At 40.6% G+C, this 23,986-nt stretch overlaps 1 protein-coding gene across 6 annotated transcripts; it reads left to right on the top strand.

Annotated features, from left to right (window-relative positions):
- SEC61A2 (SEC61 translocon subunit alpha 2) lies at positions 1–23,088 on the top strand. Of its 6 annotated transcripts, none has more exons than XM_073328753.2 (12): positions 7–257; positions 2,772–2,839; positions 7,282–7,347; positions 12,122–12,200; positions 15,532–15,663; positions 15,808–15,917; positions 16,611–16,764; positions 17,785–17,945; positions 19,617–19,814; positions 20,005–20,196; positions 20,351–20,427; positions 21,974–23,088. In XM_073328753.2, exons 1-12 carry the CDS (start codon positions 251–253, stop codon positions 22,158–22,160), a joined length of 1,431 nt encoding a protein of 476 aa, XP_073184854.1. In that variant the 5' UTR covers positions 7–250; the 3' UTR covers positions 22,161–23,088. The 6 variants fall into 6 exon arrangements, with proteins under 6 accessions (XP_073184855.1, XP_073184854.1, XP_073184859.1 ...); XM_073328758.2 differs by lacking the exon at positions 2,772–2,839 and adding an exon at positions 12,969–13,024 and having other exon boundaries at positions 11–257; XM_073328754.2 differs by lacking the exon at positions 20,351–20,427 and having other exon boundaries at positions 1–257.
- Positions 23,089–23,986: the final 898 nt, after the last annotated feature.

The raw sequence follows: 23,986 nt of genomic DNA, 5'->3' as shown, positions 1-23,986 counted from the left end.
ATGATGCCTGTTGTCCCGGGTCCCGCCCGTCTCCCAGACTCCCACACGTACACTACTCAGGAAGTGGGTGGCCACGGCGCTGCCTGATCCGTTACCGGACCGGTAGAGGGGAGGGGTCCTGATTGTCCCTGCGTCGCGGCACAGGGCCGGCAGTCACGTGACTGGCAGCGGCCGGCGCCTCGGAGCGAGGAGGGGGCTGCAGGGGGAGGGGAAGCCCGGACTCCCCTCGGCCAGGCAGGCCCCCGCCGCCATGGGCAGTGAGTATCGGGCGGAGAAGCGGGATCCGACGGGCGGCGACAGAGGAGGCTGGGGGAAGGGGCGATCGGGGCCACGGACACCAGGTGTGCGGGTGGGGGCGCCCTGAGGGACAGACAGACACCAGGGTGGGCGCCTGGGGGCGCCCTGAGGGAGGCGGGGACGGACGGACCGACGGCTCCCCGGGCTGGGCGTCTGGGGGTGACCTGTCGGAGGGACGGACGGACCGAGGGCAAGAGACGACGGAAGGGGGCTGACTGACAGACACTAGGCTGGAGTGAGGGGCGAGCTGGGCAACAGAGAGACCCTCGGCTGAGGCGTATGGGGCAATCATAGAATCATAGAATATCAGGGTTGGAAGGGACCCCAGAAGGTCATCTAGTCCAACCCCCTGCTCAAAGCAGGACTGGTCCCTGACTAAATCATCCCAGCCAGGGCTTTGTCAAGCCTGACCTTAAAAACCTCTAAGGAAGGAGATTCTACCACCTCCCTAGGTAACGCATTCCAGTGTTTCACCACCCTCCTAGTGAAAAAGTTTTTCCTAATATCCAATCTAAACCTCCCCCACTGCAACTTGAGACCATTACTCCTCGTTCTGTCATCTGCTACCATTGAGAACAGTCTAGAGCCATCCTCTTTGGAACCCCCTTTCAGGTAGTTGAAAGCAGCTATCAAATCCCCCCTCATTCTTCTCTTCTGCAGGCTAAACAATCCCAGCTCCCTCAGCCTCTCCTCATAACTCATGTGTTCCAGTCCCCTAATCATTTTTGTTGCCCTTCGCTGGACTCTTTCCAATTTCCAAAATCCAGCGGGAGGAACAAGCCTTGGCTGTAGGGGGATGGTACAGGGGAGTTGTGGCCGGTGAGCGGGAGGCTGTGACTTGTAAGGGACGTGTGGGAGGATTGGCCCAGGGGTGGCTGTAGAATGTGCTGGGAGAAGTTGGGGGTGACCATGTCCATGAGGGCGTGATTTTGCCTGGCTAAATGCGCTGGGGAATAATACACCTGTCCCAGGCAAGGGAAAACGAATCATTAGGGCTGTGGATCTTTCTGTGGGTTTGTCCAGCTTGCCTGTCCTGCGCAGGTCAGGAGGCTTTGACCACACTAGCCTTTGCCCTTGCCTGCTGAAGTGCCACCCGTGGCCATGTGGGGCCATGCCTGTTAGTGACACCATGCTTGTCCAAAAAGAAAAGGAGTACTAGTAGCACCTTAGAGACTAACCAATTTATTTGAGCATGAGCTTTCGTGAGCTACAGCTCACTTCATCGGATGCACTGGTTAGTCTCTAAGGTGCCACTAGTACTCCTTTTCTTTTTGCGAATACAGACTAACACGGCTGCTACTCTGAAACCATGCTTGTCCAATAAGACTGTCTGAGATCCCCTGCACGGGAGCTCTGGCCTTGCTCTATGTGTACTGTGTGTTTGTATGTACTGAACAGGCTGAAGCAACAAACTGAGAGAAGAAGAATATGGTTCGAAAATTGAAATCTCATTCTGACTGTTTAATTTCCAAATTTCTGTTCGCTGTCAAGCCAACATAATCCAGCTAATCTGTTGGCACCTGTTGGATTTTTGTAGGATCTTCTGGCCTTAGTTTACCAACAATGGAATCATTTCAACTTTATAAATGAAACATGTCTTTTAATGGCCTGTCTTATGATTTCATGGCACCAAGTATTAAAGTGTAAAAATACAGCCTAATAGATTAGAAAATAAGAAAAAGGGATCATTTCAGTTCTGCCTGCATATTTGTGTGTGGGTGGATTGGTGACTTGATCTTTGCTGATATTCATTGTACCTAATGTGTCTTCTTATAATGCACATGCTTTGGAGGCCAAAAAAAAATTGAAAAAAAAAATCATTCTTTGCTCTGGAATTTGTTCCAATAAAAGGGATCATACTGTCTAACTTGTTCACTCTTTCTCAGTTAGAAATATTAGGCAGAACCACGTCAAATGATAAAGGAACTAAAATCCCACACTGCTCTGATTACATCTAGTATTTTAGAGAGCTTAAAAGGACAGGTGTTTCTTTTAAGTGACTACTTTGGGAAACTCCATTCTGTTATATGATTTAGGATGATTTTTTTCCCTCTGCATATTTTAGTGCTATTATAAATCAACATCTTGTCTCTGTATTTACCTAACATGGAAAGATAGCAGATATTCATCTTCAGTTAATGTTTAAGTTCCAGCTTACTGTCATTATTATATATAATACTTCCTTTCATGAGTATAAAAATGACACCAAGTCAAATCTGAAGGAAAATTCAGACCTTGTTAGTAAAAACCATTAAATTCCATCTCAAACTTTTGCCATGTTTTGTCATGAATTTGCAGGTAGTGGTAAGAGTATGAATTTATGTATGCAACTCATTTTTTGAATGTCATACAAGTAGTTAATGTGCATATTTAAAGGGCTGAATCCTAGGTAAGAAAGTGAGTGCTGTAATATGTAACAGTTCACTATGATTCAGCTTGAAAAACTTATTTTATTTATTTTTTTCTTTAAACAGTTAAATTTTTAGAAGTTATTAAGCCTTTCTGTGCAGTTTTACCTGAAATCCAGAAGCCTGAAAGAAAGGTTAGTGCTGTGTTTTGATTTTTGCTTGTATTGGGTGAATTCATAGATTATTTTAGGGATATAATTCATAGATTATTTTGTGAGGGGACTCAGTCACTGGGTCCCGTCACTCAGTAGACAATTGTGAGGGGACTCAGTCACTGTGTCCCTGGGTGTTTTAAGCCTCCAGAGCCTGAATAGAGCCAAGCCAACACCCCATCCTTGGGGTTCTTAAGTATGCTCTTGGGGTGCAAACCTTCTGTCTAGCACCCCCTCCTGAGGGCTGGAATCAGCTCTTTAGCCCCTGGACTCAGTGCTGACCATTCAAACTCCTCCATAGGTTAAGCATACCCACTTCCAGAACTCCACCCAAAAGTGTGAGCCTTCTGGGTTACTGTTTGACAGTGCAAGGAGGCCTATGGCAAGTATAAAGCAGGTAACAGTCGCTTTGTACACATCTAATACCATTGCTCTTTTACTTAACAGATAAAGCATGTGAGTACAGATCATTTTGCAGTGTCCCTCTCTAGCTCACCTGTCCCTAGGGAGTCCTTGTGGTTCCTCAGTATTCAGGGATGTAGTCACGGTCCCTAGCCTCATCAGCTCCCTATATGTTGGATTGCTTCTCCCTCCTCTTGAGCTGGAGAAAATTGTCACCAAAGATGCTCCTTTTTTATAATTTTCCAGTCTGTTCTGTTGGGTGACTCCCTCATCAGCCTCAACAGGTGACCAGAAACCCTTACCATGTTTGTGGCCAGGCTACCTCTGCCTTTGAGTTCAGACTTGAAAAAATGGTTGGCAGCCATCTCTTTGTCATGTAGATGGACAATCCTAAAATTTAACAATTCTGTTGATAGCTGTATGCCAGCACATCTCAGGAATTATAGTTCAAGATGGAGGTTAAAAGACAGTGGGAATGTAAAGACGGTAAGACCAGCCTTACAATCAAATGGAGTTTACAGTCTGATACAGGTACTTGCAAAGACTTCATAATCTCACACAGAATACATAAATTGTCAGTGTCTGTGTGTGTTGTATGCTTTACACTTACCACTTGGCCCCTGGAATAGGTAAACCAGAAGTCTCTCACCTTTGGGTGTAATTCTAGGAGTGGGTGTATTTAAGCTATGAGGGAGTATAAATGGTTTGTACTGTGCCCAAGGGCTGGACAGCAGTCTCCAGCTGTTAGGAGGGCATCCCTGGGGTGCAGTCTGGGAGCTGGGGTACCACTGAGCCCCCTAACCCTGGGCTTCCTCTCACACTGTACTGCTGTGACAAGCTGCAGAGCCCTCCAGCCTGCACTTTTACCAGCATACATACAGGTAGGGCCACACCCAGCTGCAGTTACATGCAGGCTCTCTGACTAGCCCCTGCATAGGAAGGCTACAGTTAAGGCAACTCCCAGCTCCCCAGATGTGCACCCCCTCTGGAGTATAAATCCAAAATTATACCGTCTTGCGCTGTACAGCGTAAGTTCATAAAATTCACCCTCTCCCTCAATGTGGAGGGGAATATGCAACAGCCTTTGCTCCTGAGTTATGATTCCCAGCCACTTCACTCCAACTCACTGGTTTAGATAAAGCAAAAACAAGTTTATTAACTACAAAAGATAGATTTTAAGTGATTATATGTGATGGCAAATAGATCAAAGCAGATTACCTAGCAAATAAACAAAAAAATGCAAATTAAGCTTAATATACTAAATAGATAGGATGTGAATAGCAGATTCTCACCCTAAGAGATGATACAAGCAGGCTGAAGATTTTTAAGGGCAAACTGCACTTGCTTTACAGCTTGGAATCCCTATGTGTTTCATTCATAGGCTAAAAGTATCTTTGGTCTGAGTCCAGCACTTCCCCCAGTTCAGTCTTTGTCCCTTGGGTGTTTCCAGGAGTCTTCTTGGGTGGGGAGTGAAGAACACCAAATGATGTCACTCCCTATCTTTTATAGCTTTTACGTATGGTGGGAACCCTTTGTTTCAAAGCTTGGTTCCCAGACCAGTCTGTGGAAAAATACTGACATCCCAAGATGGAGTCTAGAGACATGTGGTCTCATCACATGTCCAGTAGAGTCATAGCAGCCATTACTTGGAGGCTGTCTGTAGCATTTTCAGGAAGGCTTCCCGGGTGGGAGATAAGCTTCTCCTAAGGTCTGTTGTTTTTTCCTAATGGTCCATTGCCCTGAATAGGCCCTTTCCCACCCACTGTCTAGACTGAAAGCATCTTGTCTAGTGGGCATTACCCAGGTGTAACTACATTTGAAGTACAGGTACATAGTTAACATTCTTAACTTCAGACACAAAAATGATACATACAGACAAATAAGATAATCGTATTCAGCAAATTATAACTTTCCCAATGACACCTCACATGATATATCTTGCATAAAATACATCAGAATTATTCTATAATTGTATCATAATAATATCACTGTGAAGAATTTGGCATGCAGTGTCATAGAGGGTCTGTGTCCCAAGAGTGTGCCTAGGAACTCGAAGACTGTAGCAGTGGCTGGGCACTGGAGGCTTAAAATGCCCAGGAACTCAATGGCTGGGTTCCCTCTCAGCAGTCTAATGAGTGTCAGAGAGGGGCACTCGACTGAATCTGACACCTATTATCAAATTGAGCAAATCAACCCTTAAAATCTGTTTTTTGAGCAAAGCAGATCAAACTCCTTGAGTCTCTTGCTTATAAGGCATGTTTTCCTTTAATAATTCTCATGACTCTTTTCTCTGAACCCTCTGCAATTTATCAACATCCTTCTTGCATTGTGGACACCTGAACAGGATGCAGTATTCCAGTAGGGGTCACACCAGTGTCAAATACAGAGGTAATATAACCTCCCTACTCGTACTCAATATTCCCCTGTTTATATAACCAATGGTTGTATTCACCCTTTTGGCCACAGCACTGCACTGGGAGCTCATGTTCAGCTGATTATCCCCATGACCCCCAAGTCTTGGTTCCCAGAATAGAGTCCCCCATCTGGTAAATATGGCCTCATGTCTTTGCTCCTAGATGTAGTACTTTACATTTGACTGCATTAAAATGCATATTGTTTACCCTCATCCAGTTTGCCAAGTGTTATAAAATCACAGACGATTAGGGTTGGAAGAGATCTCAGGAGGTCATCTAGTCCAACTCCTTGCTCAAAGCCGGACCAACCCCAACTAAATCATCCCAGCCAGGGCTTAGTCAAGCCGGGCCAGTGATCCAGATTATACTGTACCAGTGCCTCTTCATTATTTACTACCCCCAATCTTTGTGTCATCTGCAAACTTTATCAGTAAGGATTTTGTTTTCTTCCAGGTCACTGATCAGTTTCTAATATGTGTGAAAGTTGCATCCAGTCCTCCTCCCAATTAAATCAGTTTCTCATTGTATTCCGTGAGAGCAAGAAATGTGCTTTGCTCTTTCTATTCTTTTCTCTCTCATGAAAAAGCATCATTTGTGAGTTTTGATTGGATATGTTAATATTGTAATTACAGTAGTAATTATAGTAGTAGTAATTACTACTAGTTATAAACAGATAGCTGTGGTTCATATTTCCCTGGTATGCATAGTTAAAATCTGTTTGAACAGGATGTTTTCTAAACTAAGAACTTGAACAGACTGAAAACACTGTGAGGAGGACACTTATGTCACTCATTTTGCACCAACTGTAGGTGAGAAAATGTCAAAGGAGTGAAGTGTCCAGGCATATCTGATCCGATAACTTCGTGTTGTTTCAGTACTCATTGTTTCTGGCGGTAGTACCTGGATGGCCGTTTTCTGTGTCTGCCTATGGCCTCAGAAAGCTCATTTCCTTTTTCCTTTCGTGTCAGACTACAGCTAAAGAAACTTTTCTTACTTTTGTGACTTGAGGGTGTACTGGGTGATACAAAGCTGTGTTTTCTTTGATACTGAAGTGTCGTCATAGTCTTGTAGAGCCAGAGGGAATATGGATTTTAGTTATCACACGAGGTGCCTTAAAATATGAGTGCAAAAAAGATGGCGGACTACCCTAAACTATTGGAAAAAGGTGGTAGGATCCTTGAAGCTAATAGTTTTCCCCATTGTTTTTCAGGTATGTTCTGGGAGGTGTGTGCTGGGATGTTCTTTTTTTAGGCCATTGTGTTGCTTTTCTGCCCCAATCCCTCTTACATTAATGTATCATAGATGTATAATAAACATTCCACTAATGCCAGTGTAAGTTAGATTGTGTAACTCAACAGCTAGCTTACATATCGGTATTCTTCAAGTATTACATAGGAACTTCACTACTGTCACATTAGATATATCAGATAATCCGTGTTAAACATCAGTCAGTGTTAGAAATCTACTGTTACGGTTGAATACTCTGGCTCTGAACTCTACATGATGTAGCATTTTATGTCATAGAATATTATTATATTATGATCTCTAAATATGTAGTGTTAACACAGGTTTGTGATTAATCCACTTTTTCTAAATTCTGTTTTATAGATCCAGTTCAGAGAGAAAGTACTATGGACAGCTATTACACTATTCATTTTCTTAGTGTGCTGTCAGGTATGTACCTGTTTACATGTGCATGCACGCACATAGGGGCACACACCCCCTTTCTGTAAGACATGCAAGAGGATATAATGTTTGTTTTTAATGTTGGAGTAGTGAGGATTCCTTGTATATCTGTACCAGTTCAGTTACTTTGTAATTTTACATTAAACGTTTAAGTAGTTCTGTCAATGAAACTTGCTCTTGTGAAGCATCCTTTGTTAAAATTCATACGGTTTTCCCCCACAAAAATTAACTTCTTGTTACACCCTAATTTTCGGACCTTAGAAGGGCGTTGTGAACTTGAAATCTAGTCTCATTTGAAAAATAAATTAAAAGTAGTTTCAGGTTTCACACCTACCCTTGATTTCCTCTGACAATTTCTTTGATTTTACTATATCATCTTTCCTCTTTATTTAACAATTATATATGTTTCTCTCCTTTGTTACTGTGTGTGAAACACCCATACAAATGGGGGACGCTGATAATAGAGTAAAAAGTGAAACTACGTACAAAGTGCTGCCAAATTCACACAGTAAACAAACTGAAAAATAGATTTGTCTTCTTAATCTTATAACTAAGACGTTAGTTGTAATAGTAAGTTTTTAAAAAAATAGAAGCGTGATTGTTTTAAATTTAGCCATGCTTTTAACAAGATGGCGCAGTATATGGGTTGCAAACTCTACAAGGAAATAGTTCTTTAAATACTGTTTCAGTTTAAATATAAAAAATGGAATGGAAATATGGATAGAGATGTTAGTTACTAAAAAGCAAGCGTTTACAAATTTAAGTAGTGTTTGTAAAACACAGGCCAAGAATCATTAAAACCTAAATTTGGAGCCTAAGTTAACCTGAGAACATCTCATTGCATGAAGTTAATATAAATGCCCATTTAAACCTTTTTGTACATGGTTTTGCAGCGCTTTTAAATTGCACTTTAAAACATTGATTCTGAAATTGTAGTGTATAAAATAACCATTCTAGAGCCACTGAGTAATGGGTATATTCAAGTGATCCACAAAATACAGTCTGTAAGTTTTTGAACAGCGAAAGGCTATTTAGAGGCCAAAGGAAGTCTTCTTTTAAAATTGGTTTGTTTTCTTTTGGGGAGCCATTAAAATGTTTGTCTGAGATGGAAGAACATACTATTTCAGCACTGTGTAGCTGCTAAATGTATATTAAATGTAGACTTTGAATAGTGGAAGCTTTACAAGGATTACAATAGTAAAATAGGGAAGAAACAAGTATAGACTGATTTTCAGTAAGTAGTTTAGTTTAGAAGAATGTAGATTTCAGTCTGACAAAATTCCTGGGACACATTTTTTCCATAATTGTGGTAGGTTCCAAAAGAGCTAATACCTCATCAATAGGGCCCTACCAAATTCACAGTCCATTTTGGTCAATTTCATGGTCTTGGGATTTTAAAAATCATAAATGTCATGATTTTAGATATTAAATCTGAAATTTCATGGTGTTGTGACTGTAGGGGTCCTGAGTCAAAAAGGGACTGTGAAGGGTTGCAAGGTTATTATAAAGGGGTTGTGGTGTTGCCACCCTTCTGCACTGCTGCTGGCAGCAGTCCTGCCTTCAGAGCTGGGTGGTTGGAGAGCAGCAGCTGCTGGCCAGGAGCCCAGCTCTGAAGACAGCGCTGCTGCTGTCATCACAGCAGCACAAAAGTAAGGGTGGCAGGGCGTGGCCTTCAGAGCTGGGCACCTGGCCAGCAGCTTCTGTTCTCCGGCCACCCAGCTCTGAAGGCAGCGCAGAAGTACTGCGACCCCCCTACAATAACCTTGAGACCCCTCCGCGTGATCCCCTTTTGGGTTGGGGTCCCCAGTTTCAGAAACACTATTCTCCCCCATAAAATCTGTATAGTATAGGGTAAAAGTAGACGAAAAACCAGATTTCACAGCAGAGACCAGATTTCAGTCCGTAACGTGTTTTTCACAGTCATGAGTTTGGTAGGGCCCTACTCATGAAGGGTTAACGAACTGCTTTCAAAGAGTAGCATAAGAAGAAAAAGAAAAGGTTTTTGAACCAACAAACGAATCAGTAACAGATCATTTTTATCTGTTAAGCTTTAGAAGATTTGATGATGTGTGCAATTCTCCATCATAGAGAATTATGCAAAACTTGTACGTGCAGTGGAACCTCAAAGGTAATGAACGCCAGAGTTACGGACATACTGGTCTGCCGAACACCCTGTGAAACTGGAAGTCCTCAATCAAGCAGCAGTGCAGACCAAAAAAAAACAACAAATATTGTACTGTGTCAGGGCTTCAGCCACTGGGGGACTGGGCTGCAGCCCAGAGGTGGGAGGTGTCAGGGCTCTGGCGGGGGTGGTGCTCGTGGCTTCTGACCCTCTTGAGCATCTGGACTCAGGGCTTTAGACTAGGGGGGTCGCGCTGGGGCTTAAGGCTTCAGCCCTGCGGGGACTGCTGGGACTCAGGGCTTCAATTATGAGGGGAACGCCGGTTTCAGCCTCAGTGCTCTCCCTGTAGCTAAAGCCCCGAATCCCCTTCTGTCCCCCACAGCTGAAATCAGGAACAGAGCTGCGGGGCTGAAGCCCAGATCCCAGCATCCCCTTCGGGGTTGAAGCCAGAACAGAGTCATGGGGCTGAAGCCCCAGCGCTCCACCCAGGTCTAAAGCCCTGAGCCCTCAGCCAGGAGCCCTGGTGGCCCGTAGGGTCAGAAGCACCAACTTCCTTCTCCCAGCACTGAATCCTGGCTGTCCCCCTCCCATTCCCCCCAGCGCTGCGGCTGCAGTCCCAACTCCCCCGCTGAAGTCCATAACGTCTTGTTCAGAGTTACAGACCATTTCAGAGTTATGGGCAATCTCCATTCCCAAGGTATCCGTAACTCTGAGCTTCTACTGTAGTCAAAACTTAAAACTGTTTCCTAGTATCTATAGGGACCAAATTATATATGCAGAAATCCTGCATTCATATGGTATCAAGACTGAGAGGACAAGTAACAGTACATGGTGAAGGTGTATAAGCCAAAGGAGGCCCCGGTACAGTCTGGAAAGTAAGTGGAGTTAAGACGGAATAATCATTGTTCATGATGTTTTTAGAATAAGATAATCTGAACCAATAAAAAACAGTTCCAGGTAAAGTAGAACAAAATTCTAATCTACATCAAGAGTTCGTGGCCTGTACTGTTAAAACAGCAGCAAGAGAGTATGCCTTCTCTCAAACAGGATGACTGGGCAACAAAATGGCAGATGAAATTCAATGTTGATAAATGCAAAGTAATGCACATTGAAAAATATCATCCCAGCTATACTTACAGAAATGATGGGTTCTAAATTAGCTGTTACCTCTCAAGAGATCTTGGAGACATTGTGGATAGTTTTCTGAAAACATCCACTCAATGTGGAGCGGCAGTCAAAAAAGCAAACAGAATGTTGGGAATCATTAAGAAAGGGATAGATAATAAAACAGAAAATATCATATTGGTTCTATATAAATCCATGGTATGCCCACATCTTGAATACTGTGTGCAGATGTGGTCGTTCCATCTCAAAAAAGATATATTGGAATTGGAAAAGGTTCAGAAAAGGGCAAGAAATATGATTAGGGGTATGGAACGGCTGCCATGTGAGGAGAGATTAATAAGACTGGGACTTTTCAGCTTGGAAAAGAGACAACTAAGGGGGGATATGATTGAGGTCTGTAAAATCATGACTGATGTGGAGAAAGTAAATAAGGAAGTGTTATTTACTCCTTTTCATAACACAAGAAGTAGGAGTCACCAAATGAAATTAATAGGCAGCAGGTTTAAAACAAACAAAAGGAAGTATTTTTTCACACAACGCACAGTCAACCTGTGGAACGCCTTGCCAGAAGATGTTGTGAAGGTCAAGAGTATAACAGGGTTCAAAAAAGAACTAGATAAATTCATGGAGGATAGGTCCATCAATGTCCATTTGCCAGGATGGGCAGGGATGGTGTACCTAGGCTCTGTTTGCCAGAAGCTGGGAATGGGTATCAAAGGAATGGATCACTTGATGATTACCTGTTCTGTTCATTTCCCTTGGGGCACCAGACGTTGGCCACTGTTAGAAGACAGGATACTGGGCTAGATGGAACTTTGGTCTGACCCAGTATGGCAGTTCTTTTGTTCTTCTGATCTGTTTGATATATGGTATCAAAACTCGAAAGGTGAAGTTAATTACCATGCTGGCTTTTATTGACTTAAATTTGTGGTTGTTTCCATTCATGGTACTTTTCAGAGTTAAATGATTTTAAATATTTCATTTCTGTGGTTGGGGAATTAATCATTGGTGAAAATATTTGTATTAAGTTTTCTATGTCTCTTAACTGTAAAGAAACACAATATTAGGACCCAAAGGTAAAATTAAGTTAGCAACTGAATGCTTTCTGTTTTCATTTTCAAATCTGAAAACTTTTTATTTTTATATATTCATCCAAAGCTCAAACACTCTGATGCAAAAATGTCAGTGAAATACAAAACCAATAAAATTTACTATTTTATTGTCTTCCTAACACATGAAGACCAGTATATTTAATTTGTACAGGTTATTAAATATGTCTCTCTCATATTGTGCTTTGGGTTTTCCTCAGAGGATTATATTGCTTGTCGTATAAATTTTATGCTCTGGTTTTAATGTCCGAAACATGAAGAATATTGGAATAAATTATCCTAAGCAACGTATCTATAACCTGAAACCAGTTCAGGATTACTCTTCATAGTATGTATTTGTTTGTACTTTATGCAGTCTAGCTTTACAGAGAAGTCTAGACGTTTAGTACTACACATATCTTTACAGATACCTTTGTTTGGAATCATGTCATCAGACTCTGCAGATCCTTTCTATTGGATGAGAGTAATTCTTGCATCAAACAGAGGTTAGTAAATTAGTCATCTCTTCACTGTTTTTCTCTCTGGTATTCTATTAATGTAAACTAGTATGATTGACAATTGATAGACATTAAACTGATTTTCAAGTATTTGATTTCATGGAGTCTAGGAGTCAGAATTAAGTACTTTGTGAGTGTTTAGGACAGATGTAATACTTTAAATTCATAACACTTTTCAAAAGCCAATACAGGTATCTCCTATTTTGAAAATAGCATAGGAATTTGGCATCATCTGAGGAGCAAATGAAATTCAGCTTGATGCTCTACTTTTGGAAAGAGTATCTCAAATATGTATGGCAGGTAACCTACCATATGAATAAATGATTCCCACTTATTGATAATACTAGTTTACACTTTGAGATGCTTGGAGTAGAAGGTGATTTATAAATACTAGTGAATTAAACCACAAAATACAACTACAAAATAGATGAGCAAATAATTTTACAGGTCTGGAAACTGAAGGTAGAGAGGTTGAGGCTTGCTCGAGATCACAGTGCACCTGTGACAGAGCTGGGATTAGAACTCCTAGCTCTGAGTCCTTCTCTCAGTTGTTCAGATCATGCTGCCTCTATTGCTAATTCTTGTTCTGTTTTGTTGATTTGTATCTGTTCTCAGTCTGCAGCAGTTTAGGTCCCCTTTTTTTTTTTTTTTAAATTAACTTTGCTGATAGTTTTATGTGACAGTATATTAATTCATTGCAAGTGAAAGAAGGGTAATCAAACTTGTCAGGGCTGTCTTTGTTTCTCATTTGCACAGTGCCTGAAGTAATGCTGTCCTGAGCCCCAAGCGATGCCTCTAAATGATACTGCAATGTAAATATTTGGCTTGCATATATATTTTTTTCAGAATATTATCTCCTTTTAATCACTTTATACACACACACGTACACACACACAAAGATAAATTAAAAAGCTGACTTGATATACTGTGTACAGATGTGGTCCCCTCATCTCAAAAAAGATATACTGGCATTAGAAAAGGTTCAGAAAAGGGCAACTAAAATGATTAGGGGTTTGGAACGGGTCCCATATGAGGAGAGATTAAAGAGGCTAGGACTTTTCAGCTTGGAAAAGGAGACTAAGGGGGGATATGACAGAGGTATATAAAATCATGAGTGGTGTGGAGAAAGTGAATAAGGAAAAGTTATTTACTTGTTCCCATAATATAAGAACTAGGGGCCACCAAAAGAAATTAATGGGTAGTAGGTGTAAAACAAATAAAAGGAAGTTCTTCACTCAGCGCACAGTCAACCTGTGGAACTCCTTGCCTGAGGAGGTTGTGAAGGCTAGGACTATAATAGGGTTTAAAAGAGAACTGGATAAATTCATGGAGGTTAAGTCCATTAATGGCTATTAACCAGGATGGGTAAGGAATGGTGTCCCTAGCCTCTGTTTGTCAGAGGGTGGAGATGGATGGCAGGAGAGAGATCACTAGATCATTACCTGTTAGGTTCACTCCCTCTGGGGCACCTGGCATTGGCCACTGTCGGTAGACAGGATACTGGGCTGGATAGACCTTTAGTCTGACCCAGTATGGCCATTCTTATGTTCTTATGATATGGCCTATTTGAATCAAAATTGTAAATGTTTTTGTTCTTCCTCATAGTTAAGATTTTGACTATGAAAACAATATAAAATGTTGAACTGGCCACATACTAATTTTGGCTCTTTGAAACATTGAGCATTTGGACCAAACAGTTAAACTGGCAACATGCTCGGAAAGAAGAGACTTTCCTATGATTCGCTGAAGGATGGATAAACCTTCAAAAAGTCAAAATTTATAATGCTGGCTTAGAACCAAATGTGTAATAGCTTTGGGAGATTTTATTGAATTATTTTTTTAATAGCTTTGGAATCCACTGTATTATAAATGCAGTACACCCTGGGAAGTGTTATGAGCTTCAAAGGACTATTTCACACAAAGTGCCAGAGAAGAATGAATTTTTGGGACAACGCAGTTAAAAAGGGGTTTTCCAGGAAATCTCTGGGGGAGGTGTGTGTGCCCCTGCTGGTTATGTAAGAACTCATCCTTTTGAAGCTTCCCCCTGAGGAGAGGTGACCGGCAGACATGAGGACGCTATCAAAGGCCCAAACTGTATAAAGGAAAGGATGAATGAGCTAACAGCTGTTATGATCTTGTAACCCCAGAAAAACCCTGTGGTGGGATTTGAAGAACTGATCACCTGCCAGACCCCTTGTTGGAGTTGGGACGATCTCTAGTAAACTTATTAGCATGTGTTTAGGTCCTTTTATTGTTTTTCATGTTTTTTCTTTTCTGTAATGCTTTCACCTTAAGTATAAATGTGCTCACTTAGAAAGGGCTGTGTGGTAACTTCTAAGTGCGTGCAATTATGCTGGGTATAGCCTCGGAGGAGAAAGCAAAGCAGGCCAGCTCATGCAGTCTGACTTTCTGGGTAACTCACGTTGTAAGCAGGGAACTGTGCAGTCTGGAAAAACCCCGGTCAGGATGGGGAGAGACATGGGTCTCTACCCAAGAGAGCTGACAGCTAGAGAGCCAGAAGGCTAAAAGTAGTTTCAGGAGAAGTTGCCCTGAATTATTACAGACTACACTGCAGATATCTATGTCTTAGGAGGTATTGTTTCAATTGGTAGCATCTTACCCTCAGAGCTGATACTGAACCAATATCCTAGCAGAGAGCTCGGAGGCATGGTGCTAGTAGATGATACAAAAATCAGAACATTTTAATAGCCACATGACTTGTTTCTTAAAAGTGTTAATTTAATCCTGCTGTCCTCATCAGATTCTAATGTGGGTAATTATATTCTGCCTTCCTAAACGCCACCTGCACCTTCAGTTGGAAATTCAGTGGTTCTCTGACTGGTGAGTGATAAATCACAGTGGCCTTCTGAGACATTTCTGATGGTCCACAAAATGGACCAAGAAGTTGAGAGATACGGCTGACATGAGAGGAGAATTCAGCGGAAGACTTTCCCTAGTGAAGTGTTGAGTATTGTGAAATCCTGGAGAACTCACTACTTACCCTGTTCAGCCTCTGTACACATCAGCTTTGGATTGTAGGGTAGTTTCACAAAAATGTTTGAAGTGAAAGGCTACACATATTTCTCCCACATTGCCTTCAAAACTTCAGATTGTGACACAGCATTCTTCGTTTTTGAGGAGATAGCGATTTTTTTCTTTTAGAGTTGTTTGAAACATCACTAGACTGGAAAGTGTTTGACTGAAAGGATATGAAGAATAGTTGTTTATTTTTTATTGCAGGTCAGAACCTTTCTAAAGGCCCGATCCTTAGAGGTGCAGGGGTTTGGGATGTGGTTTAATATTTTTTCTTCCTCTTCAGGGACTTTGATGGAGTTGGGTATCTCGCCCATTGTGACATCTGGTTTGATCATGCAGCTGTTAGCTGGTGCCAAGATCATTGAAGTTGGTGATACACCAAAAGACAGAGCTCTTTTCAATGGAGCCCAGAAATGTGAGCATTATTCTGGTTAAAATTACTAAACATTTCTATTCTTGGCAAACCAAAGTGTATAACTAAAATGCTAGATACAAGGCATCCTTAGTATACTAACTCAGCAACTGCCTATAAATGAGCATTGCTTGCTTTTTGTTTCAGTGTTCGGGATGATAATTACCATTGGACAGGCCATTGTGTACGTCATGACTGGGATGTATGGAGATCCTGCTGAAATGGGTGCTGGAATTTGTCTCCTTATCATAATTCAGGTACAAAATTAATTCTTCTATGAATAAGTACTTCTGTGACATTCAGATATAGTATAGATGGATTGAAAATCCTGACCCTTCTCCTACTTCCCCTAACAAACCATTGTCTTTCTTCTCTTTTCTTAAGTGTTCTTAACATTGTAAACAGCACATCCTAAATGTATGTAATGCATATATGTGAAAGGCATAAAATCTCCCAGAAGGACAAACATACATGCAGTGGTTAAATATGTTCAAGATGTTCCAGATAAGTGCGTCGTGTTTGATCCCATTTGTCAAAGCTGTTAAGTATTAAAACAGGAGTAGGTGGCTTTGAAAACAGTGGACACTGGGTTTAGGAAATTTCTGATTAAAGGGTGCAAATAGATCCTAATGAAATCTTATCAAAGCAGTCCATGCACAATGTAAGAAACCAACACATCACTTCTGTGCAGAAAACATTTTTATTAAACAATGTGACTATTATTCTCAATACTGAAAAGTTATGTAAATATAGCAAGAAGACTCCTGCTCTTAAATTCCTGACCTTCTGACTTTGAATCTGTGTTGGGGGGTTAGAAGGGAACAGGACATCTAGATTTAATATTGAATACTCCCACATAATAATGAAAACATGATCAGTAATATTTTTAATACTTAAATTCTTGACTGATTTATTCTTGTTTCTGCTTACTCGCATTTCTTTCCCCACAGTTGTTTGTTGCTGGTTTGATTGTGCTGCTGTTAGATGAGCTGCTGCAGAAGGGTTACGGCTTGGGGTCTGGTATTTCCCTCTTTATTGCTACCAACATCTGTGAAACCATTGTCTGGAAGGCCTTTAGTCCCACTACCATTAACACTGGCAGAGGTACATTGCACAGATAACCATAACCGCACCAGTTTCACTTGATGCGTGCTAGAAATTAACTTTATTGTACTACTGAGTAGCAGTTGACTATGGAACTGTTGGTTTAGTGAGGTGCTGATTAGTTTTCAACAGTTGTTGTCCAAAAATGGAGACTAAACACTGTCAGATCCATAAGAGTAACTTTATCAAGAATAACAATCCAAAGGTTCGCTTCTGTGGCTTTAAATTCTAGTGGTTGCAGTGCAGACATTTTTTTTTTCCTCATCACCCTAATCCTTCCTTGACCTCAGGAATCTGGATTTCCTAGTCTGAATCCTGTGTTTTACTTTTAGCACACTGTGGTGCCCAGACATAGAAAGGTAGTGGATTTAGTATTTTCAAAGGAGATGTTTGTGGTACAGTTACTGTTTGTGAATAAGACATTCCTGTATTTAGTGTCTCCTCATAACACTCTGAAATACGTGTGACAGTTTGGAGAATGGGAATCCCACCTTCAGTTCTCTATCATGTCCTCAGTGTCCATGGCTGCACTGAGACCAGCCTTGGCCAAAGAGAAATGCTGCTTCTATCTATGCTGAGAGGTTATCAGATAGTTTATGTGTAAACTCCAAATTCTAAACCAGATTTTACCTTGATTGATTGCATCTCCAGTTTCTGGCATTTTTATTTACTGTGCTTGCTTGCTGCTCCTTTCTACCACTCCTTTTCTCTTCTTCCCCAACTTCTCCTCACTCCATTTAAAAAAAAGAATTGTTTTTGTCACATGGTTGAGAACTATAGGTTTTATCACAAAGGACAGTGTCCTGAATGTCCTTGTATTCTGCAGGCTGGAAGGGAATCTTACATTCTGACATACATGTTCTAATAGGACTACAGTACAACATATCTCATAACATGTGTACAGCACTTTTGCAAATATAAATTAATACCAGACCTTCTTAATTAGAAATTCACACTAATTTTTTACTTTAAAATTCAAAAAGAAAGATGGAGTGGTTTACTCTGTTTTGCTTTATATAGGAACAGAGTTTGAAGGTGCAGTGATTGCATTATTCCATCTTCTGGCTACACGAACTGACAAAGTCCGTGCTTTGCGGGAGGCTTTCTACCGACAAAACTTGCCCAATCTCATGAATCTGATTGCTACCGTCTTTGTGTTTGCTGTGGTCATATATTTTCAGGTAAATTAAAAGTGCAATCTACAGCTATAGGGCAATTACTTAATTACAAAAGGAAGAAGGATCCAGACTCTTAATTTATTAGTCTTGTATTGAAAGAACTAATTACAAAAGTTAAAATGGAACAACTAAAGTATTTGTCTTATAATTTCAGGGAGTAACAAAGTAAGAATTTTTTTCTAATATTGTCATTTCACTAACAGACATTTGACATTACAGCTATTTAATTTTATACCCAAAACCACCTGTGGTTGATATTCAGATACATTTTTGTTCTGTGTTTGTACAGTGCCTAGCACAGGGGTCTGTGATTGGGGTTCCTAGGAACTATAACAACAATAATAAATACTACTACTAATTACATTAGTTACTTGTGAGATCTTTAACATTGCCATTAAATGCCACACACACTAACCTTTCCAGGTGAAGTATTTTCATGTTCTGGAAATGAAAAATAATTTTATTGCGAGTCTTAGTGGTTCTACAGTGTAGATAATACACTTAATACAGCACGGTTTGTTTTCGTGGTCAGCTCTTGAAAGAATATAGTCAGTCTCAGCCAGAGAGTCATACTTCTCTGTGACATGACTGGTTCAGTTGTTCGAGAATATTGGAACTGGTGCATAGCTTTTGTTCTGTAAGTTTTCTCTAAATGTCCAGCTATGCAATATGCCTTTTTATGTAAATGTTTGATCATATTTAAAAATTGGACACTTATGATTGGTTTCTGTGAGAGATCAGTTTCAAAAGAATGCCCCCATATGGAATAAGTGTCATCCAAGTTGTAAGGACTGAAATCTCTGGCTCCTAAACCATATGTGACTCTTAGCATGCCTGTTCAGTCTAGGAGATTAGCTATAACCAGAAAACAGCAGAATGCTCTGCTTACAACTGTCTTCAGAGGTTGGTTAGGCTTCTGCATTAAAAGGTGGTAAGTTTTGTTGTGTTTTTTTTCCCAAACCCTAGATACAAAATGAGTGCATTTTAAAAGGGTGCTGTTGGGTTTAGAGTGGGAAAGGGTTGTGTACAAGAGGTTTTATGAAACTCAGCAATAAGACATTCTAAATATCCTTAAGGTTTTATTTAAATCAGACTTAAACATTGTATTTGCAGTTATCACTTAGAGACATTCCTAGGTTCAGAGCCCCATGTACTAGCTCTTGTTCAAACAATCTCAGTCTGATCCAAAGAATTTATAATCCAATTCCCCTCAGGACAAAAATTGTAGCATTGTGTGAACAAGTGAAAATCAGAACGTGAAACTCATCCATTTTTTTTAACATTCCAAGTCAAGCAAAATGGCATAAATGATAACTAATTTAAGGTGTTACTAACAGGCAAAAAAAGTTCTTAAGTGATTTTTAACCTGTAGTCTGTTTAGGTGAATGAAAATTCTAGGAGAAATGGCATACAAATTGGACAGCCATGTTACAGTCAATCATACGACTTAAATGCATAAAGATGACAGTGTAAATATTTGGCTCAATCCAAAGAAGATTCCAGAGTGCTGTTCTGTTTGTTATTATGGGAAAACAAACAAGCTATTCCAAAGGCTGTTTATTTCAGTCCTTGCATTCTAGGTTATCTAGTGAATACCATATCTCATTAAGAGTGCTGTTGTGACATGCCTTTGGGTTTAGAAATAAACTTAACACTTCCTTAATTCTCTCTTAGGGGTTTCGTGTTGATTTACCTATCAAGTCTGCCCGATACCGTGGACAGTACAGTAGCTATCCCATCAAGCTCTTCTATACCTCCAACATTCCCATCATTCTTCAGTCTGCCTTAGTTTCAAACCTCTATGTTATTTCCCAGATGTTGTCTGTTCGGTTTAGTGGCAACTTCTTAGTAAACTTACTAGGACAGTGGGCAGTAAGTATCTATCACTTATAAAATAACTTTGATAAGTATTTTGGTATTTAACAAGTGGGAAGTTTAACTACTAGTTTTCTTTAAAGTTCATGCATCTACAGTCTTAATTAAAGGAATCTGAAACCTCCATAAAGAGGGTAAGGAGGAGAGTCCCAGAGATAATGAGTTGCCTTTTCTTCCTCCCATGTAGGATGTCAGTGGTGGTGGCCCTGCTCGCTCTTACCCAGTTGGTGGTCTCTGCTATTACCTATCTCCCCCAGAATCCATGGGTGCTATATTTGAGGATCCTGTCCATGTAATTGTTTATATCATTTTTATGTTGGGATCCTGTGCGTTCTTCTCCAAGACATGGATTGAGGTGTCTGGTTCATCAGCAAAAGATGTAGGTGTTCTGATAACTGCTCTAAAATACTGTGTTTTAAAATCTTGTCTCTAATTTAGATAACTAGCTTCTAACAGATCACAGCTATTATTCTGTATGACTGTCAGCTGGTTATAAAACACTGCAGAAGTCTGATAGAAATGTGTGTCTGCAGGTTGCTAAGCAACTGAAAGAACAGCAAATGGTGATGAGAGGCCACAGGGATACATCGATGGTTCATGAGCTTAATAGGTAAGGAAATGCTGGCTCTCTGCAGCAGTTCGCTGCAGTACTATGTACCTTTAATACATTGGGTCAACCAAAGGTGGGGTCACCTGCAGAGCCACTAAGATTTGTGCCCAGTGCAAGATGCAGATGCAGCTTACTTTTTCACTCTCCTCACGTGTTCCATACTATGCTGTCATGTCAGTTGGGGAAGGCAGACAGGAGGGACAAAGTGTTTATGGAAGAGTTGCGAAAAAATAGATGAAGGGAGGCTTCCTGTTTAAACAGGAGAATGGGGGAATTTGGGATGAGGCCATGGGTGGCTTTATTAAAGGGGAGACAACCTGATTTCCCAGCTTATCACTCAAATTATCACTACAGAGCTCTGACATCATGAAGCAGCTCTTCCTCAATATGTGGCACTGGAGCCCAAGCAATAAACATTATGCCTTGTCCCTGAGGTGGGGGTGAGGGGCTCCCTCCATTGTCCATTGGCAACATTGTCTGATGGGCTCCTGTGTTTTAAAAATCATGGATTGGAGTCAGCAACTTGCATTACAGTTAGGTTGTGGAATGTTTTCTAGAAAGGTACTAGTGTTGAAAGCTAACTGGAAAGCTCATTAGTCTCTTCCATGCTTTACCTGTGGTTTGTGTAGTTATTAAATACTCAAATGTGTGGAAGCATATTTGAAAACTACATTAGATAAAAGGGCTGGATAATGCTCAGTGGTGCTGCTAGTGTTGTAAAGACCATTAATGTGTTGGAAATAGAAGTGGAAGGCATTTCGTTAATCACATTATACAATGTTCATGTATGCTTTGTAAACCTTTCAGTTATACCCCAGCCTTGTTTTTCCTGTGATGGGGTCTGCTGCAGCACAATCTGTGTGTGTGTCTGCTGGCAGGTACTTGATTGGAGGGAATTGGCGGCTAATTACTTAGAATGATTGTGCCCTCTTGCTGATGACTCTCATTGTAATCTTGCCTCTTCCCCCTCTTTCATAGTGAGATCTGGTGCAAAAGTAACAAAATGTTCTTGTTCGCTAATAGTTAAGAAGGGACTCTTTGCCGTATGAGTGAGTTTTTGCTCTTTCGAAGATCACACATTAAAATGACTCAAATTAACTATGTTTCCTTAAAATGTAGAGAAAAACTTTACCCTCAGGTGTGGACTTTACACTTGTATTGAAGGGAAGAATTTGCCCCAAAATAAATAGCGTGCTTAGCTACTGAAAAGCAGCAGTCTTCAGTCTCTTTAGCTTCCCAGCAGTTACTTAGCATGTACGTAGCATGCTATGTGGTCCAACCACTTTACAAACGCTAATCCTCACCACAGTGCTGTCAGGTAGACAAATATGTTTTGTTTAACTTTGTATAGTTGGAGAAACTGCCGCAGATAGGTGATGACTAAAGCAGTAGCCACTGGCAGAGTCGGGATGGAACTCTGAATTCCTAATGCCTGAATCCACTCATTCCTGTTGCTACTTCAGTTGGTCACGCACAGTGTGACCAACAACAAGCCAAACAAGACCCTTGGATGGAAAACATTAATTATGAAAACTTTCTGTTTCAGGTACATCCCTACAGCAGCTGCATTTGGTGGCTTGTGTATTGGTGCCCTCTCAGTATTAGCAGACTTTCTTGGAGCCATTGGATCAGGCACTGGCATCCTGCTTGCAGTCACCATTATTTATCAGTATTTTGAAATATTTGTAAAAGAACAGGCTGAAGTTGGAGGAGTGGGTGCTTTATTTTTCTAAATGTCCAAATATTTCACGATTTGCTTGAAAGGGAAAGTATTTTGACAACATGCCTCACATCAGTCCAATAATACTGTCGTCTTTTTCTTTGTTTTCAAGTGCTAAGTCCCATTATCGTAATGGGCACTGAGCAATGCCTGTGTGCAGCATCAGTACCAGCTGCCTTAAGAATAAAGTTTACATTATCTTGTTTAAATAGATGTAGTGTTGCCTGTAATGCTGGAAATAAATGCATCTACTTTGCTATTCAGACACTACAGTGAGATGGTAAAATGTAAGAGTTTGATTATTAGTAAACATTTTGCACACAGCGTGAAGATCTTAAATTGATTTCCCCATTTTTAGTCAGAAAAAAATACCAGAGTGCAGATTGCCACATGCCAATATTCTTGAGCTTATTAAATAAGTTCTTGACAGAATTTGTATGTAATCTATATTTTACATGAATTACTTTTTATACTTTTTTACGTGCATTTCCCCATGGTTGTGCTTCAGTATTCCCTCTTCATTTGTATTGTCTCCACTTGGTCACCAAACTCCTCGTCATGAGGGTGGACAAATGTTTTACTTGAGATTGCTACTCCTCTCACCGGTGAATTGGTTCTGCTGTGGGGGGTGCTGTATGTGCAAGGCCCATAGAGCACTTCCATTCTCAGCCCTGGGCTTCCCGCATGGTAGGTGCAGTCATGCCACCAGGTTGGCCTATACCTTTTGTATTTAACATGTACTTGTGAAAACTGCCACTGAAACTTCATGTCCACTTTGCTTTTATGATTCTGAAGGACAGAGGCCTGCTTCCTAAAGCATTGTTCGGAGTGGGGAGATGGGGGAAATAAGCAATTCCTGTTGAAAAATTATTTATGTTGTCGTACTTTACAACAGCAATGTAACTAGTATAAACATTAGACAATAAACTTATTTAATTAAATTCTGTTCTTGTCTTATCTAAGCAAGTTTTTTCTCTTGTAAAAAAAACAAACAAACCAACCTGTTTGCTTAAATAACGTTATGGTGAAATTACTTCGTTTTAAATGAACAAACATTTGTTCACAGTAGTTTGAGTCCTAATTAAGCTGAGATTTAAAATACCTAATCATCCTTGATGGTTTTTCAAAGTTAAAGATCTGTTAGAGTAGTTTGCATTGTGTTAAATACATGCTAAGGTCTGGTCTATACTAAAAAGTTGTCAGCTACATCATTCAGGGGTGTGAAAAATCCATACCCCTAAGCAACATAGGTAAGCCAGCCTAACTTGCAGTGTAGACAGTGGTATGTCAATGGAAGAATTCTTCCGTCAACCTAGCTAATAGCTCTTGGGGAGGTAGATTACCTACACTGATGGGAGAATCCTTCCCTTCAGCATAGGTAGTGTCTACACTGAAGCACTACATTACAGCAGCACTGCTAAAACTGCATCGGTGTTTCAAGTGTAGACAACTCTTAAATCTTGGATCCTAACTTTGTTAATTTGATTTCCTAAGTTAATCAGCTTACTTTTTAAACCACTGAGGTGGTTTTTCCCCTCACTGAGGCTGAAGACCCATGAAATCTTGCATGCTAAGCAACCACAGGATTTACAGAGTAGCAGTTTGGAATAGGGTCAATCCAGTGCAGTTACCACTATGAAAAATGCCATGTAATCTCCAGTGACCAGAAGAGATCAAGCCCTTTGTTTTTACATCTTCCACAAAGACACCAGCCAGAGTTTGAGTGACTAGTGATTTTTGGGTACCCAACATGACACCTTTAAGGGGCTGACAGTTTTGAAAACTTTGGCTGATATCTTCAAGGAAGATATAAAAACCAAAAGGCTTGATTTGTTCTTG

The sequence above is a fragment of the Lepidochelys kempii genome, chromosome 1, assembly GCF_965140285.1.
Source record: "Lepidochelys kempii isolate rLepKem1 chromosome 1, rLepKem1.hap1, whole genome shotgun sequence".
Taxonomy (NCBI): domain Eukaryota; kingdom Metazoa; phylum Chordata; order Testudines; family Cheloniidae; genus Lepidochelys; species Lepidochelys kempii.
The sequence above is the reverse complement of the archived record's forward strand: the minus strand, read 5'-3'. Positions and strand labels throughout refer to the sequence as shown.

Bases quoted from the DNA above. Each gene is read 5' to 3' on its own strand.
- SEC61A2 (XM_073328753.2), top strand. The intron at 2,840-7,281 runs GTTAGTGCTGTG...TCTGTTTTATAG, and splicing joins TCCAGAAGCCTGAAAGAAAG to ATCCAGTTCAGAGAGAAAGT. The intron at 20,197-20,350 runs GTAGGTGTTCTG...GTGTGTCTGCAG, and splicing joins CTGGTTCATCAGCAAAAGAT to GTTGCTAAGCAACTGAAAGA.